The sequence below is a fragment of the Anabrus simplex genome, chromosome 1 (genome assembly GCF_040414725.1).
Source record: "Anabrus simplex isolate iqAnaSimp1 chromosome 1, ASM4041472v1, whole genome shotgun sequence".
Taxonomy (NCBI): Eukaryota; Metazoa; Arthropoda; class Insecta; order Orthoptera; family Tettigoniidae; genus Anabrus; species Anabrus simplex.
In genome coordinates this window covers 674784251-674803451 of record NC_090265.1, presented here as the reverse complement: position 1 = coordinate 674803451, position 19201 = coordinate 674784251, and the positions used below count along the sequence as shown (strand labels likewise).

The 19201-nt window shown below is 40.2% G+C and overlaps 1 protein-coding gene across 2 annotated transcripts in view; it reads left to right on the top strand.

Annotated features, from left to right (window-relative positions):
* The window catches only part of LOC136871993 (multiple epidermal growth factor-like domains protein 10), a 105509-nt gene that overhangs the window by 34008 nt on the left and 52300 nt on the right, over positions 1 to 19201 (top strand). For both annotated transcript variants that reach the window (XM_067145792.2, XM_067145786.2), the window contains exons 2-3: positions 8420 to 8545; positions 19059 to 19187. In XM_067145792.2, coding sequence (XP_067001893.2) covers positions 8420 to 8545; positions 19059 to 19187 — 255 coding nt within the window. The remainder of the gene's footprint in view (positions 1 to 8419; positions 8546 to 19058; positions 19188 to 19201) is intronic.

The following is a 19201-nucleotide window of genomic DNA, read 5'->3' as shown; positions in this document are numbered from 1 at the left end:
ATACAGCCCCAGCATTTGCCTGGTGTGAAAATGGGAAACCACGGAAAACCATCTTCAGAGCTGCCGACAGTGGGGTTCGAACCCACTATCTCCCGGATGCGAGCTCATAGCTGCGCGCTCCTAACCGCACGGCCAACTCGCCCGGGGCCAACTAATTAGCAGCTTAGATAAGTACAGAAACATTTCTACACAGTCTATGTAAATTATACCGACAAAAAAGTCCGGCTCAATGGCTAAATGGTTAGCGCGCTGACCTTTGGTCACAGGGGTCCCGGGTTCGATTCCCGGCAGGGTCGGAAATTTTAACAATAATTGGTGAATTTCGCTGGCCCGGGGGCTGGGTGTATATGTCGTCTTCATCATTATTTCATTCTCATTACGACACGCAGGTCGCCTACGGGAGTCAAATCGAAAGACCTGCATCTAGCGAGCCGAACTTGTCCTCGGACACTCCCGGCACTAAAAGCCATACGCCATTTCATTTAACCGACAAAAAAAAATTAGGGATCCTTTTTGTGTTATATATAAGAACGATGGTGCAATCAAATTGGCGGAGAATTTTTTTTTCGAGGAAATAAGGTTACTTTGTTACTTCCGGGCGCGAGATTCAAATTGACGAACTCGCCGTATTTGCTGTGCCAGAGCGAAAATCGCAGCGATTTTGCCGTCTTTTTTTAAATATAACAGGAAGAGCATCCCTGATTTTTTGCCGGTATAATTTACATACACGCTGTGTAGTTAAAAGTGGAAAACGCTCTATCTCGAATTGGGGAAATCCTAGCACTCAGCGGATACGGAATGTAAACACGCAGCTAGGCTTTAAAAGCGTGCCGGTCGTTAACGAGAAAATTGCAACAACAATACCGACACCGCGTTTCACACTCTTCCTTCCTCATTATCATCATCGTCTCACAACCAGACGTGCACTCATTCATGGGTGTCAAATACCACACAAGGCGAGCATGTCCTTGGACACTCTCGGCACTAATTCATACACTGAATCAGGGGCGCCGAGTTTTCGAAATGAGTAAGGGTGCTCTAACTCACAATACAACCGGACAAGTGACTGCGCGGTTTGGGTCATGTAGCAATCAGCTTACATTCGGGATAAAGTGGGTTCGAACTCCACTGTCAACAGCCCTGAGAATGGTTTTCTACCAATTTTCATACCAGACCTTAATTAAGGCCACGGCCGCTTCCTTCCCCCATCCTAGCCATTTCCTGTCCCATCGTTGCCATAAGATCTATCTGTGTTGGTGCGAAGTAAAACAATTTGAAAAACTCAAGTCGAAAAAGGGGAAGGACGCGAAAAACGCCGAAATTTAACAGTCATGAAAATGCAGTTTTAGGTGTTTTAATGAGCAATATTGATGAAAAACATAAACTAGGCATATAGTTTAATTATGCGTTCTTTCAAAAATAACGAAGGATCAGAAATAAAGGTCCACACAAAAATCCACATACAATCGACATTAAATCCATATAAAGGGTAAAGGTATGCTTTAAATGAAAAAGTAAGAGATGTTTAAATTTTAAATATATGCGAATTGAAAGGTTGGAAGGAAAAGAAATAAAAATAGTGCCTCTAAAATCTTATGGCAAAAACATAATAGCCTAGTCTTCTCGTAAAATGATACCAAAGTGAATTTAAAAAGAGCAAATGGCCTCATATTTGTTGTTTATTATTCGTAAAATAATAAAGGAAAAACTGTTTTTCTTTTGCTAGTGGCTTTACGTCGCACCGACACAGACAGGTCTTACGGCGACGATGGGATAGAAAAGGCCTAGGAATGGGAAGGAAGCGGCCGTGGCCTTAATTAAGGTACAGCCTCAGCATTTGCCTGGTGTGAAAATGGGAGGCCACGGAAAACAATCTGCAGGGCTGCCGATAGTTGGATTCGAACCCACTATCTCCCGGATGCAAGCTCACAGCCGCGCACCCCTGAACGCATGGCCAACTCGCCCGTTGAGAAAAACTGTTAATCTTTAGTACAAAATTTGAAATCTTTGCGGAATTTCTGATTCTTACTCATAGAAAGAGTGCTCCTACGAACAGTCGATCGTGTGATGAAAATGTTCGTCGCACTTTCGAGGTTCAATTTATTTATTTTTTGTTTCTTGATTATGGAAATGCATGATTGAATTGTCGTTCAATTTCCCTTGCCTCATGGCACTGCGCAGGTGTGTTTTATATAAATCTTATGAAGGCGGAAAAAGAACGTTCTGGTGTACGTGAAAAAACGGGTATAGTTAAAGCGCTCTATAGCAAACTTAACTATCCCTGGAATCAATTACCGTGTATGAAGTTTTGAATGAATCAGATATAATTAATTAAAAATATCCATGTAACACATTTGTGATTAAGAATAAAGTAAACAAAATTTTCTTAGTGGGCTCCTCAGCCACCGTGTTGGTAAAGTAGGGACACAACTACCTTGGTATTGTTAGGGTTAAGAATTATTACGATAAGTCGGCACCCCCTGCACTAAATCATAATCTGCTTATTTGTTTGTTTGTTTGTTTGTTTGTTTGTTTGTTTGTTTGTTTGTTTGTTTGTTTGTTTGTTTGTTTGTTTGTTAAAGAGACGTAAACACCGACATAAAAACAACTCAGAGTTTACGCAAGTGATAAATTATCTCCTTTTCGGCTCCAAAAAAGGAGCAAATTATTATAATCCGAAAACAGGAATTATTAAATGCCCTGTAAGAAAACTATATTTTTCCATCCAGTGACTTAATTTTCGTCGGCTTCTGTGGTTTAGTGGTTAGTGTGGTTAGTTGCCACCACTGAAGGCCCGAGTTCGATTCCCGGCTCTGCCACGAAATATGAAATTTCGTACGAGGACTGGAACGTGGTCCACTCAGCCTCGGGAGGTCAACTGAGTACAGGGGGTTCGATTCCCACCTCAGGTATACTTGAAGTTGTTTTCCGTTGTTTCCCACTTATTCTCCAGGCAAATGCTGGGATGGTACCTAACTTAAGGCCACGACCGCTTCCTTCCATCTTTCTTGCCTATCTTTTCCAATCTTCCCATCTCCGACAAGGCCCCTGTTCAGCATAGCAGGTGAGGTCACCTGGGTGAGGTACTGGTTCTTCTCCCCAGTTGTATTTGTTCTAGTGGCTTAAGGTCGCACTAATACACCGAAGGTTTTCGGCGACGCAAATATGGGAAAGGGTCTGGCGTGAAAATGGGTAACCACGGAAAACCATCCTCAGGGCCGTTGACGGTGGGATTCGAAACCTCCATCTCCCGGATGCAAGCTCACAGCTACGCGACGCTAACTGCGTGGCCAACTAACCGGGTCCTCAGTTGTATCCCCGACCAAATGTGCCACCCTCCAGGACACTGTCCTTGAGGCGGTAGAGGTGCGATTCCTCGCTGAGTCTGGAGGAAAAACCAACCCTGCTGGGAGGGAGGGCGGTTAAACAGATTAAGAAAAAAAGAAAGAAAGAAAGAAAGAAAGAAAGAAAGAAAGAAAGAAAGAAAGACAAAAGGAAGACTTCATATTCAACAGTAATCTCGCTCAGTAAAAAAAAATGTATAGAAACCTTAATATGACTCTGACTGAAACTCTTAACTTGTCTGTATATGTAGGAAATAAGTACTGTACTTGCATTAAGATGTACGCCTCGCTACTTCCACTCAAATTCCATAAGAAAATAGTTCTTCAGACTGTGATAATACGCGACTCGTCAACAAACCAGTAACGAGCATTGAACTCTGGGCATTGGTTTACCTAAATTTGAATTATAAGCTCAGGTAAGCGGCCTCCTTCCAAGTCCCTCACGCCTCCCTTGGGCGTCTTACCCCACGGTTTGAAAACCTCTTATGTATAGAATTACTGGAGAGCTCGAAATAGCTAAGGGTGGAGAGTTTATGTTTACAAGAAACGTTTCGAAACGTTTAGAGCTGGACTTTATTACTTTGCGATAAGAGTTTCGTCTGTGAAGGACAAGCAGTAGATAAACATGTTTGGTGCTTGGCAGAAGAAAGTGAAGAAAGCCTTCTGCGAAGACCTGAAATGTATATTGTAATTTATTGTCTGACATGAGTACAGAAAAGTTTTTTTCTTTACATGTAACTACATACACATACAACTTCATTATAAACTGTTAGGGTCCGACTCCATGGCTTAATGGTTAGCACGCTGGTCTTTGGCCTAGGAGACCCGGGTTCGAATCCCAGCCGTATTGGGGATTTTAACCTTCATTGGCTCGATGGCTGGGTGTGTGTGTGTGCCGTATTCAGCATTATAATTCATCATATAGACTACGGCTTCGACTCGAAAGACCTGCCCCAGACCTCTTCGGAGGCCGCGCGCAATTAATATTATTATTTTATTTCTTTCTCTGTTAGGGTCTTCTGGGGACCACGTGAAAATGTCAATGCTTCATCATTTGTTGTTGTTCCTTCTTCTTCCTCCAATACTGCTCTCTATGCCTCCTTTTTCTCTCCTCGGATTATTTTGAGCCTGTTTTCTTTCCCTCTCAACCTTGGAATCTTTCTATGTTTAACATTTTCTTTCTAAAACTCTCTCTCTCTCTCTCTCTCTCTGTTGTTTCTCCTTCCCTTGTGTTGTTTCTTTCCAAATATTTCTTGACTTCATCAATGCAGGTTGTTGTTGTCTTCTTGTTCTAAAGATATTTGAATATCTGTTTGGTTAACCTGTTGTCATACATTCTGTATAAATGTCCAAACAATATAAATCGCCTCTTCCGCATTGTATCTGTTGTTTTCTATGTTCCGGTATATGTCATCATTACTTCTTGATTTCCAGAGTTCTCTAGTTCTTAGCGGACCGAGTATTTATCGTATAACTCTTCTTTCCAGTCCATCTAACTTATTCAGCTTGTAATTCAGTACTAGACATTCACTCTCGTATAGACATTGCGGTTTGACTACTGTGCTATAGTGTTGCATTTTGAGGTTATTAGATAAACACTTTTTGTTGTAGATATTCCTAGTTATATCTCATGTTTTTTCCATCTTGTGTATCCTTTCTTCTACAGCGGATTTTTACAAACTATTTTCTTGAATTGTTTCTTCCAAGTATTTGAATTTCTTTACCTTCCTTATTCGATCTATTTCTGTTATTAGAAATTTTGGAGCATTTTTTAATATTTGTCATAATTTTTTTTGTCAATATAATTTCTTAAACCTATAACCTATTCTGTTGGCTATTTCTTCCAAGAGATTGACTTGTACTGCTGCATTTTTAAGGTTTTCCTGAAATTATGGCAAAATCCTCTGCAAATGCTAGACAGTTTATTTAAACCGCTATGTTCCTTCTTCCCAGTGTTATTGGTGATAGCTTGTTCTTTCAGATTTTTATTCCAAATTCTTACTATTTTCTCCGGGATGCCATTGAATATGAGTGGAGATAAACCATCACGTTGCCTTACACCTGTATTTATTCCGAATGGTTTAGATATTTCACCCATAAATTTTACTTGTGATATGATGTCTGTTAGGGTTTCACGGATTAGGTTTGCCAATTTGGTCTTAACTCCAAATTCTCGGATTATTTTATCTAGAGTTTCCTATCGATAGTCAAAAGCCTTTTTAAAATCTATGAACGTTACTACTCTGCCTTTTAAGTTCATTAATCTGTGACGAATTATGGACTTCAGGTTGAATATCTGTTCTGAGCAAGATCTGCCTTTTCTAAATATGATATTCACCCAAATAACTGTCAAGAGTTGCTTCTATCCTGTTCAGTAATATTGTTGAAAATATCTTATAAGCCATTGGCAACCTCTATAGTTGTTATCTTGCTTGTTACCTTTCTTGTGCAAAGGATGTATAAGAGCCAATTTCCATTCTTCCGGGATCTTCTCCGTTTTCCAGATTTCTTCAAACATGATTTGAAGATCATCTAGAATTTTTGGCTGAGACCATGTTATAAGTTCATCTGTAATGGAGTCTTCTCCACTAGCTTTTTTGTTTTTTACGGTTTAATTGCTTTCTCAATTTCTTCAACAGTAGGTGGTAGATCTGCTTCTATCTGGAAATTCTAACTTGTGGTTCGGTTCTTCACAGTTAAGAAGTTGATCGAAGTGTTTTGCAAATATTTCACAGTTTTCGGTGTTGGTTAGATCCATCCTGCCATTTTCATCCCTGAAGTAAATACTTGGAGCTTGATAGCCTTTCTGGGTTTGTTTTTAAACGTTTGATAGAAATTCCGTGAGTTATTTTTTACAAAGTTATCCTGTATGTCAACAAGTTGTGATTTCTCTGAAACTGCTTGGCATACGAAGTTGAAATTTCACATGATGGTAGTTCCTACATGTTTTACATTTTAAATGCGAAGTGGTTTTAAAACAATCCACCGCTAAGGGATCTGAAGACAACAACACTAATTTCACTGAAACCGTTAAAATGCCACATGATTGGCGCTCCATATGCCTTATATTTTAAATAAGAAGCGGTGTGAAACAATACACCCCTAAGGGATTTTGGCTGGGAGGCTGAAGACTGATGACAAAATTATTCATCCCTCCAAACCGTTTGGCGTAATTGTACAAGAACTTTAGATATCGTGGTTGACTAATATGATATAATACAAAATACCAAGCAGAATTTGTTGAACTTCTAAAACCGAATTTCTGATCTCTTTTCATCACTGCCAACAAAATATGTTTGTAAAATTGAGGGGTTTAACTTAGTACACGACTGAAAGAAAAATGTTTGAGACTCTGTACCATTAATGGTACCTACGTATTCTTGCCCACATTGAATGTCTATATTTAGAAGAATTATTATTATTTATTGCTACTTGCTTTACGTCGCACCGACACAGATAGGTCTTATGGCGACGATTGGACAGGGAAGGGCTAGGAGTGGGAAGGAAGCGGCCGTGGCCTTAATTAAGGTACAGCCCCAGCATTTGCCTGGTGTGAAAATGGGAAACCACGGAAAACCATCTTCAGGGCTGCCGACAGTGGGGTTCGAACCCAATACTGGATACTGGCCGCACTTAAGCGACTGCAGCTATCGAGCTCGGTTTTAGAAGAATTTTAAACCTCTCAAATTAATAATACCTACATTTCCACAAGCTTAATACATTTAGTAAATATTAAAAGAGGTTTTATCTCGATTTTTTCCAGAGTAATTGGTTTTGCCCTCTATACACACAAAATTCTGTTTCTTAGATTTTAAGTAAGAAGTGATCTTAAGGCGACACTCCGGAGATAAAATTCGACAATTTGGTCATTTTGGTGAAAATTTTTTAATGACTGAAATTGAAAGGATTGAGTTTCTTTTTTCTTGTCACGAAGTTATTCCGCTGAATTCAAACAATTTATCACTGTAATAATGCTTTGTTTGCCAATTGTAATTTTACATTTAAATCCCATTTTCTCCCATAATATTCCGCCAAATGTAACAAAATTTGTATGGTATATGTATCACAGCTATATAAAGAAACCTGCTTATAGAATTTTTGATTGCAGAATTTTTTCAAATAGTAGGGATTTTTAAGTCCAAATTTTTAGAACGTAAACATTACACAAACTTTAATACGATATTGTCTCCTTATATAAATCATGTACAGAAAAATCGATACGTGGTGGTTTTAAAATAAGTATTATCTACCTAATTACATTAACATGAAAATTAAGTTTCATGAAAAAATGGAATTAAAAATTTCAAAAAAATATTTTGGGAAAACTATCAATTGTATATGAAATATCTCTACTTTTATGTAGGTGCCACTCCCACAAAGTTACGTGAAAATCCATGGATTAGGTAAAAATATATTTTTATCTCCGGAATGTCGCCTTAAGACAATACACCCCTAATTGACTGAGGATTATGTCTAATGAGAATAAGATTAATTTCTCTGAAACTGTTCTTCCAAAGTTTGAAATTTAAAATGTTATCCTACGTGTTAAATAACAGGAGGTTTGAAAAAATAATACCCTCTCAGAGAGTCAAATAGGGGTCATAATCTGAAAACATATATATTCATTCCTCCGAAACCATTTAACGTACGAATACAAACTTCGAAATAGCGACATATATTTTAAATCCTAGGAGTGAATACATATTTTAAAATATTTCACCCCTAAGGGATTAAATGAGGTTAAGTCCGGAAACAAAATTATTTATTCTTCCAACCGTTTTTAGTACGAAGTTGTAATTTAACGAAACTCGTATGTCCTAGATGTTAACTGTCATATACTGTAAAATATTTATCCCCCACAGAGGTTAATTGGCTCTGACTCTTAAAAACACAATATTCATTCTTTTGAAACCGTTCCACATACGAACTGAGGGTGTATTTTACAGGCTTACTGTATTCGACAGTGGACTCTCCAATATTTAAAACTAATAAAGATAACTTTCAGTTTAAAACCTTAGCAAAGCACGGGTATCTTGATAGTATGCAATAACTCTACCATAGTATTGTCTTTACAGGTATTGGCAGCCTCTGTTCAAACTCCACTCAGTGCTCCATCAAGGTACCCAACAGTTACTGCCATCACAACAGCTGCCTGTGTCTACACAACTACATTCCTCTGAACAACTCAATATGTACAATACGTAAGTATTATAATGTATTATTTCCATGTTCGTACTGATAGATTTCACAATTATATAACGAAGATAATTTCACCTAATCAACACTACGGTACTTATCACAAGTACAATGCACAGTCGAACCTCGACATCTCGAATCACCCTGAGAGCTAAATTTTATTTCGGGTTATCGAAATTTCGAGATATAGAGAATACCGTTTACGAGAATGCATGACACAATATTGAATCAGATGTATCTACGGTCTTATATTGAATACATTATTTCTAACAGTATTTTAAAATATACAAACAAACTCTATTTTACGGCATCACTTTAATTGTAACCCCTATTATAGTAACTTTTTAGAAGACAGGATACAGTACATACAGCAGTGAAACAAGAAACATACTTCCGTTAACACCTTTGGAAAAAAAACCGTTTTTCTCTTCTGTTTGTTACTGTTAATCTTTCCTCCCTTCACGCTGAAACTCCTCGTCAATACCACTCAGCCGAGATTCAAAAATGGAGCTTGTCATCTGCGACTTTAAGGGTTGCTTTCGTACGTGATCGGTAATTAATTCACATCCGAGAAACAGCGAGGCTTCGCCGATTTTCCGATCATTAGAAGTTTTAGTTCTTCGGTTCCCCTCATATTAGCTCCCAGCATCAATGCGAACCTTCCTTTACTTGTTAACTGTTCCTCACAAACCACAAATGCCGTATTGCACAGTTAATGTTGTACAAAATTCTAGTCACAAGGTATTTTCTGCTTCAAGGGAGGAAATGTTTGCTTCGAGAAATCGAGAAATTCGCGTAACCGAATATCGAGTAATAGAGAAGTAAATACACCTAAAGAATAGGACAAAAGGCCGGGAAATTTAAGTTGCTTCCAGATACTGAACATTCGACTAATTAGTGTTCGAGATATCGAGGTTCTATTTACATTTAAACAAGACCGACTCTAATCCTCAGACCGTAATATTTAAAAAACATGGCCGAAAAAGCCGGATTGCTGGTATTGAGTAACGCGAAAATATCACGCCCATATTATATCTTCTTCTTCTTCTTCTTTTCTAGCCTATTTCAATCCACTGCTGGATATAGGCCTCTTCCATGTGCTTCCATCGTCTTCGGTCTTGAGCCACTTGGAACCAGCGTGTTCCAGCCAACAGCTTTATGTCGTCGAACCATCTCTTCAGGGGTCTTCCAATGCCTCTCTTGTGTCCCCATGGTCTCCAGTGAACAATCCTAGAGGTCCACCTGTTGTAGTCTTGTCGAGCTACGTGTCCTACCCATTGCCATTTTAGTTTTGCTACTATCTCTAGGATGTCTGTTACATTAGTTTTTCTCCTGATGTCCTCTGAACGGATCTTATCCCTAAGGCTGATCCCTAGCATCTGTCGCTCCATGGCTCGTTGTGTTCGCTGAAGCTTGCGAGCACTTTCCTTCGTCAGAGTCATCGTTTCCAGGCCGTAAGTTGTAACTGGCAGCACGCACGTATTATAAACCTTGGTCTTCAGGTTAATTGGAACATCCTTGTTAGTGAGGATGAATCTTAGTTTTCGGAATGCAGTCCAACTCATACCTATTCTGCGAGGAATTTCTGCACGTTGGTTGTCTTTTCCAAGTTTTATCTTGTGTCCAAGATAGATGTACTCATCGACAGCTTCTATATATTGGTTTCCCGTTTTAAGTGGTCGACTCTCTGGGCTCAGTATTTTCGTTTTATTAATGTTCATTTCCAAACCAATCTTAGCAGAAGCAGTTTTTAATTCTTGGATCATGCTTTCTAGCTCACCTAGATTTTCACTTATGAGCACAATGTCATCGGCAAAACGCAGGTGGTTCAAATATACCCCGTTGATTTTTATTCCTTTATTATCCCAATGAAGGGTTTTGAATACATCTTCCAAGGCAAGGGTAAACAGCTTTGGAGAGATTGTGTCACCTTGTCGAACTCCTTTGCCAACTGGGATTTTATTGGTGATGAGGTCTTCGTCCACTCTGACTACCATTGTTGCTTGATCATAAATGTTTTCCAGAAGCTTTATATACCTTGAGTTTATCATGGCATTTTGAAGTGCCTTCATGATTGCCCAGATCTCCACTGAGTCAAAAGCTTTTTTATAATCAATGAAGGCCAGATGAATCTTGATGTTGTACTCAGTGGTTTTCTCCAGAAGAAGACGAATAGTCTGGATGTGTTCAACAGTTGAGAAGCCTTTACGAAATCCCGCTTGCTCGGCAGGTTGATAAAAATCCAGTTCTCTTGTGAGGCGGTTGGTTACAATTTTAGTCAGGAGCTTATAAAGGTGTGATAACAAACTCACAGGACGACAGTTCTCTAAATTTTCCTTATCACCTTTCTTGAAGAGAAGTGTCACTTCAGCATTTTTCCAATTTTCTGGTATTCTTCCAGAGTTAATACACTTGTTCATGAGTATTCTCACGGCTTCTAGCAGATCTCTTCCACCTAATTTCAGCATTTCATTCGTTATTTTATCCTCCCCAGGGGATTTTTTATTCCTTAGTTGTTTAAGAGCACTTTCAATCTCAGCAGTGGTTACTTCCGGTGTTACTTCATGTGTATAATTCTGGGCTAGTTGTTCATCACTGGATGGTTTATTAATGGTTGATGTATACAGCTTGTAGTAGAAATCTCTAATAACTTCAGTAATCTTTTGCCTATCTGTGACTATTTCTCCATTTTGGTTCTTAAGTTTTGTAATTTTTGGTCTTCCTGTAGACATGCTGTTCTTTAAAATCTTCATGTTTTTATTTTCTTCAATTGTCTGTATGATCATGTTATTATATAAACGGCGGTAATTTAACATGATAAAAGTAACATCATAGGGAAAATAACTTTTCACGAATGAAAACGCTTCGCCAAAAAGTACGCACCGCATATAATCATCTAGAATTATATAATGCATATTCTACTAGAAAAGAGAACAACAAGCTATTTAGAAATATCAATTAGTCAAATAACGTTTTCTCTTAGATTTCACTCCGCTCTATAGATGAAAATACATGTTTCAAAGCAAATGTTTCAAAATAAATTAAGGTGCGAAATTCCTCAATTTATTCGCTCTGATGAGAAGTATGAAACATAATTTGTTGCCTCCCAAGTTTTGAAGTGGTGGGCAATTTTTCATATTCAGCACCCAATGAAAGGCAAGTACTCTCGAAATGATAATGTTATTGGTTTAACGTCCCACTTACTCATTTTTTACGCTTTTCGGGCACGTCGAAGTGCCGGAATTTAGTCCTGCAGTAGTTCTTTTAGGTGCCAGTAAATCTACCCACACGAGACTGACGTATTTGAGCACCTTCAAATACCACCGGACTGAGCCAGGATCGAACCTGCTAATTTGGGGTCAGAAGGCCAGCGCCTTAACCGTCTGAGCCACTCAGCCCAAGTACACCCGGAATGATTACGTTAACCCAATGAACGGCTCTGGTAATGCTAACATAATGTTGACATATGGCATAACAGCACTTCACACAATGATGGTAACCTTAGTAATGAAACGTTCAGACACTAAAGATATATTAGACTTTTACCCATTAAAGAACTTGAGTGCAAAAACTCTATTGACTCTAAACATTTATATTTTTTTTTTTTTTTGCTAGTTGCTTTACGTCGCACCGACACAGATAGGTCTTATGGCGACGATGGGACAAGGAAGGGCTAGGAGTGGGAAGGAAGCGGCCGTGGCCTTAATTAAGGTACAGCCCCAGCATTTGCCTGGTGTGAAAATGGGAAACCACGGAAAACCATTTTCAGGGCTGCCGACAGTGGGGTTCGAACCTACTATCTCCCGAATACTGGATACTGGCCGCGCTTAAGCGACTGCAGCTATCGAGCTCGGTAAACATTTATATTTAACCACATGGACGAGCTTCAGTTCGGTGTAGTCTGCTTGATAACAGATAACCACGGATTATTGTAAAATACACTTTCTTCTAAATCCCTCGACACTTTAAAGCACATAGACACCGACCGTATATCACAATATCTAAATTCATATTTTTTTAGGAACACGAATAAGTTCACAGTTTTGAATTACAGTAAAGTCTTCCCTAACCTCAGTCTTATTCTCAAAATGATGTAGCCTATGCAAGCTACAGTTTTTTTTTGTCATCGACATGAAAATAAGCACGATGTATATTCCCAATCCATTTCTCTCTTGATGTTTTATTCCGTCGGAAACTTAAGAATAGTTGTATGAAAGGCATTGCTATATTTAGACTAAAACCTGGTCCAGAACATGATCAAAACAAGCACATTCTCACATTATTGTGTATAATAACAGTTCACTGACTCATATAAATACACTCGCACACTTATATTCTAAAAAGAAACCAACATTTATCGTTAACTTTCATGAAATGACACCGACTACATACGATAACAATAAACCAAAACAAACCCACATTTCCAACATTTCCAGCTACTCGATTCGCCATCTTTGAACGATCGAGAGTCGCATTAAGGTCTGAGGATTTGAGTAGGTCTTGATTTAAAATACACCATCTCCAGGACCGGTTTTGAGCTACAATCGATCATCCTCAGATGATAAAATAACATATACAAATCATTCAATATCATCATCTACATCACCATCAGGTCATTTCATTCCCACCCCTGTAGGGTGGGCGGGCCATCAGCTCAACGAGGAGCTCTTCAGCCTTTGAAAAGGGAAGAAATTAGAGAAGAATAACTAAAGGGTTGTACGTATCGTACATACATGACGGGAATCTACATAGAGTGGCGCAGGAGTTAGGCAAGCAACAGGCGGACCCACAAGGGAGACCCACAAAGCACCCCCCGAGCAGAACCCAGCGAACACCAGAGCAGAAAAGAAAGATTGTTGCATCTTGGGCGCGCAATACCAAGAGAGAAAGGGGTTATACAGAGAATTACGCTACATGGGATTACAGTGATTGCGCTGGGACGGAGTGGGGGTTCGGAAGGTAGTTATAGGGAGGAGGACAATGGTAATGTTGCAAGAGTAGATAGTAGAGGGTGGTTGTGATGTTAGTAACGGATGTGGCAAGTAAACGGAGAAGTTCCAGAATGGAGAGAGGCGGGAGTGTGGGGGGTAATGATGTAGCAGGGGGATAGATGGTTGGTGGGGGCGGGGTGGGTGGCGGAACTGGTCGAGGACTAGAAGGGGGATGCTGAGAAGGAGAGCGCATGGTACGGGGTGGAGAGCGAGAGGGCTCTACGCGGTAGGTTCGCCGGTGAAGTCGGACGCCGGTGGAGATCAAGCGATGGACGTCTTCATCGGTGGGAAGTTGAAGGCGAACCATGTAACGTTGGACCATGGGCGTTGAATATCCGGTAGACCCGCCGTGCTGGGACACCTGCCGACTGAAGGTCATTCAGAAGAGCGTGTTCAGTGATGGCTGGATCGACGCCACGTAGGACACAGCTCGAAGTCGAAGGTGGTTGATGGTCCGTGGTAGCGCCAGACTCTCTGGCGGAGGCTGGCTGAGCAGTGGTGGCGGTGGCCAAGGAATCGGCAGGGGGCGGCTGGGGACTGGCGACAGTCGTATATAGGGAGGAGGCGGGTATAGACATGATGGGAGAGGGATGACTGTACGTGGAAATTGAAGAAGACGGGGAAAGAAGGACAGAAGTGGTGACAGTTGTGGTAGTAGTAGTAATAGCAGGTGAGAGATGTTGGACGGAAGTTGTGAGGGTAGCAGTGGTGGAAGTGAGGAGGGGGGACGGTACAGTGGTTGCCAACGAGCACAGAATGACACACAGATGGCGACACGTACTGCAATAGACTCATTCGCTCGCTGAGGCCGAGATTCATGGTCGTCGCCGTAGTATCAGCCAACGAGCATGGAATGAGATGCTGGAAAGTCAGGAAGGGAGGCCATTTGTTGTAGAAGATGCTCCGGAGTAGGGACAGCGTTGCACTTGGCACCAAAGAGACGGATACCGTTGTCGGTGATACCGATCGGTGGGCCTGGATAGCGGAAGAAGGCCACTATATCTGGAGAAGGTTGACCAGATAAGCCATCCTGAAGGCGAAGAACTGCGGCAGCATAGGATCCACAATTACGGAGTTCATCCCGGATGGCGGTGGGGGAATAAGAGGTGTCCACGTTTTGGATAAGACAAGAGTACATTGTAGAGGAGGAAGGCGACAGCCAACTAGGCGTCTGCCCGTTTGATTCTTCTTGGGCCGACTGAGGATGCGAAGAGATAAACGCCATCCAGCCGAAAAAAAAAGCGTGGACAGTAACGTATGATGAAGGATGTTCAATATCACTTAATTTAATAATGTTATTACAAACATAGTAAACAACGTTGATGACAGGTAAACATTTAAAAAATGATTATCATGTCCACAGATCCCTTATAAGGTCCATTACACTTTTATGTTAGAGTTCTATATATTCTTCAAAGTTAAACTGCGTTTGAAAGGTCTGGTATTATCTGCGCACTTTTTAGCGATAGATTTACACACTAGTGCTGAATCGGTCGACCTCGGCAATCGAGATTCGTACTGGCAACCTTTGAAACACAAACTATGAATCGCTTATGCATCGCTGTGCGACATTTGGCGTAGGCCTACACTTTACGTACTAGTACTGTTGTTATTTACACAGCAAAGCCAAACTATAGAATTCACTCTATGAATAAGATTCGCGTCGAGAAATGTTACATAATGTGTGTGTGACACAGTTATTGGCTTAAGATAACAAAGGTTTAGAAAATTCATATCGATCGATCATATTATTGATTCAATTCAGATTTAATTTCCATTCAGTTGTCAGTACTTATGGAACCGGGAGAGCTCCCTTCTTACTCCTCAAACCCGTACACAAATCTATCGCTTAAAAGTGCGCAGATAATATGTTACTAATGGAACACTTCATATCTTGTGTAAGGCTTATGCCGGCGGAGTGCACTAAATGTAACGTACCAGTTACAGGTCGTTGTCTCTTATTTATAAGAACAATGCAATAAATCTGTCACGACCACGAACTTTTTACTTTGTAAAGAAAATTACGTGCCTGAAGCTTCATTGTAGGTGGTTGCCAACGAGCACAGAATGACACACAGATGGCGACACGTACTGCAATAGACTCATTCGCTCGCTGAGGCCAAGATTCATGGTCGTCGCCGTACTATCAGCCAACGAGCATGGAATGAGATGCTGGGAAGGAAGCGGCCGTGCCATTAATTAAGGTACAGCCTCAGCATTTTCCTGATATGAAAATGGGAAGCCACGGAAAACCATCTTCAGGGCTGCCGACAGTGGGATTGGAATCCACTATCTCCTAAATACTGGTGTAAAAATATTTAATACTAAAAGGGTGTGGGGTAATAAGCTTACTTTTGACAACATACCATATAAGTTCTGGGAAAAGGAGATTGGCGTTCGGTTTGCCCATTTAATTTGAGGTTAGCTAATTCTGTCATTGAAATAATACTATAAATTCATTTGATAGAACAAAATATAATCTTTAAATTGTATATAAAAAATAGTAAGTCTTGCTGCGATAAAACAGATGTGAATATGAAATTATGACATTGCAACTGAAAGAAACTAGGCATGAATTTGAATTCTTCTTGACCGGACATTTAACCATTTATACGAAATATATCCCTCACTGGTTCACATGACTGTACCTTCAACACTTTGAGTGCAATTACGACGTATTCCTTAGATCTGGTGTTTACTGTAGATGTGTCACGCCTAATTTGGTGATGTATTTATGTGACTGCTTCTTCTCCATATCATATGACTTCTTGGTACGTCTGTATGGTATGACTTCATTGCAAGTGGTATCCTTCTATGACTCCATCACTGTTCACCATCCACTTCTTCTCTTTTCACCTTCCATTCAACTAATGACTTCCGTTGACTGACTGAGGCCACTCCATTTCGTTCACTTAATGGTCAACTGTGCCTCTCCTTCCAGTAGAATAGTGACTGACGCTACAAGATACACCCAGCTTATATAGACGTTAGGTTGACGCACCTACGTAACCTACAGAAATAACTATAATATACTCCCACCTCACGACAAGTGTTACCTACAATGGCGAAATAGCCTGGAGCGGCCTGGGTTTCTTAAAGAAAGTGAGCTCAGTGCTAAATACTCACGATGACGTAGCCATGACGTAGCAATGACTCAGCATTTACTCCAGCAATATTACACAATGTAGCAATGTCACATCCACATCTGATATACAGCAACTCTTTACTGTACATGTCTTTAGTATTAATCTACACATACGTATATATGCATACATTTAACCACAATCACGCAAGCGACAAGCATTGCAGAATCGAATTGAATAATAATTATATTACAATAATAGTAATCTCACAAGTAAAATAATAATAATAATAATAATACGGCCATAATAATAATAATAATAATAATAATAATAATAATAATAATAATAATATCACAGATGAAATAATAATAAAAATACAGATATCATCTTGTAACGGGATTTGAACCGTTACACTGGATACTCGGTCAACTTAATATTAATATCTCTTTTGTGTTTTAGTGTGTCTTACGGTGTACACGTTTGAAACTGCCCGCATTTACAATCTGCGTTCATCGTATTCACTTCATTGAGCAGTGATGGATTTGAGTGTCAAAAACAACATGTATCATGACCACGCCCCCTATGTATTGCACTGTCATTGTGTTTCACTCTCAGAGCTCCAACGCATCACCCTATATTCTTTACTCGCTGGATGGGTGCTGTACTAAGGAGTATGGCTGCAAGAGGTTTAAGTGAGGAAGACGCAGACGACAGGGAATTGTGGAGGAGTAAATTGTATAGATATAGAAAAACTACTATGAAAATGAAAACCTACAACCTGTTTTCCAGTCATTAACAGGGTCAGGAATGAAATGAATGAATCATATATAGGCTATTAGTACGATGGGGTCGCCACTCCCAAAGTGGTTTATTAATGACTGATAGATGCTATGAAATGAGAATGGAGAGTGTTGCTGGAATGAAAGATGACAGGGAAAACCGGAGTACCCGGAGGAAAACCTGTCCCGCCTCTGCTTTGTCCAGCACACATCTCACATGGAGTGACCGGGATTTGAACCACGGTATCCAGCGGTGAGGGGCCGACGCACTACCGTCTGAGCCACGGAGGCTGCTAGAAAAACTACTCTATTATAGAAAATTCATAAACAATAACAATTACAAATTTCAATAATATTTTAACCGCTAGGCCCGGTTTCATCAACGTGGGTTAACTATACTCTAACCCTCGGTTTGTTAACTTAAGGTTAATATTTAAACTCAATCTTACAAGTCACGCGTTTCACCAAGCTATTTCGGCAGAGGGTTAACTAACACCGTATTAAATCCCGCCGGAAACAGCTGCCGTACCAATCAAGGAGGCAGTGACTAAAACTCAAAGATTATGAACACACTTCTTGTGTGGTTCTTTTTTTATTTCTTGCGCGGTATTTCGTTTCTTCTCAGGTCCGTGGTAGATATTATTCTTTCGTGATCGTGATGATTGCAGTGATCGAAAACTGGAAGAAGTTCAGAAGAGAAATAGGGGCACGAAATCGCCTGCTTTAGAAAAAACATTACTTATTGAATTAGACACCAAGTACCAAAGCATTATAGAATGCAAGAAGACTGACGGTGTAAAATTAAAAGAAAAGGAGAACACATGGGAAAAATAACAGGGGTATTTAATAGCAATGCCCACGTTACAGGCCATCTTGGAACTATATCACGAATTTTGAGGTTAGAATCACTGAATATTTGACAATTGACAGAAAAATAACCCTTGTTGTCTCCGACCATTATATAAAACGACCCTATGATATTAAACCTTAATGCAATCAATACATTTAGTATTTTTTTTTGCTAGGGGCTTTACGTCGCACCGACACAGATAGGTCTTATGGCGACGATGGGATAGGAAAGGCCTAGGAGTTGGAAGGAAGCGGCCGTGGCCTTAATTAAGGTACAGCCCCAGCATTTGCCTGGTGTGAAAATGGGAAACCACGGAAAACCATTTTCAGGGCTGCCGATAGTGGGATTCGAACCTACTATCTCCCGGATGCAAGCTCACAGCCGCGCGCCTCTACGCGCACGACCAACTCGCCCGGTAATACCTTTAGTATAGGAGAGAGAGTCCTGTTCCGGTCAGTTGTGTATTCTCGACGACTTTACTGACGACGGTTTCCTCAGATAGATTTTGAAAGTCATTTCGTCTTATTACAGGCCTATTTCTGTTAGGAACAACATTTAACACGTCTAAATAAAGCAACTCTGCACCAAACGCATGGTTTACAGCGGGCATATTGCTTTTAACCTCGAGTTAACTGTTTAACCCAAGGGAAGGAGGGGTTAACTCCGGCCTTTAACCTAGAGATAAATTTAACCCTCCTTGATGAAACAGAATGAATAGTCAAATTCAGAGTTAAAACTGTACAACTCGGGGTTAAGGTTTAATCCACGTTGATGAAAACGGCCCTATGTCTTTATTTGTCTCTTCCTGTTTACAGTTCTTGGGCGCAGTTGTGGAAACTTCAGCGACTGCCGAGTGCCTGGCTCCTTCTGCAATCCCTACCCCAACAAAGTATGTGCCTGCGAGCCAGGTCTAGTCCAGTTCAGCGACCGCTTCTGTGGTCTTGGTAAGTAATCTCTC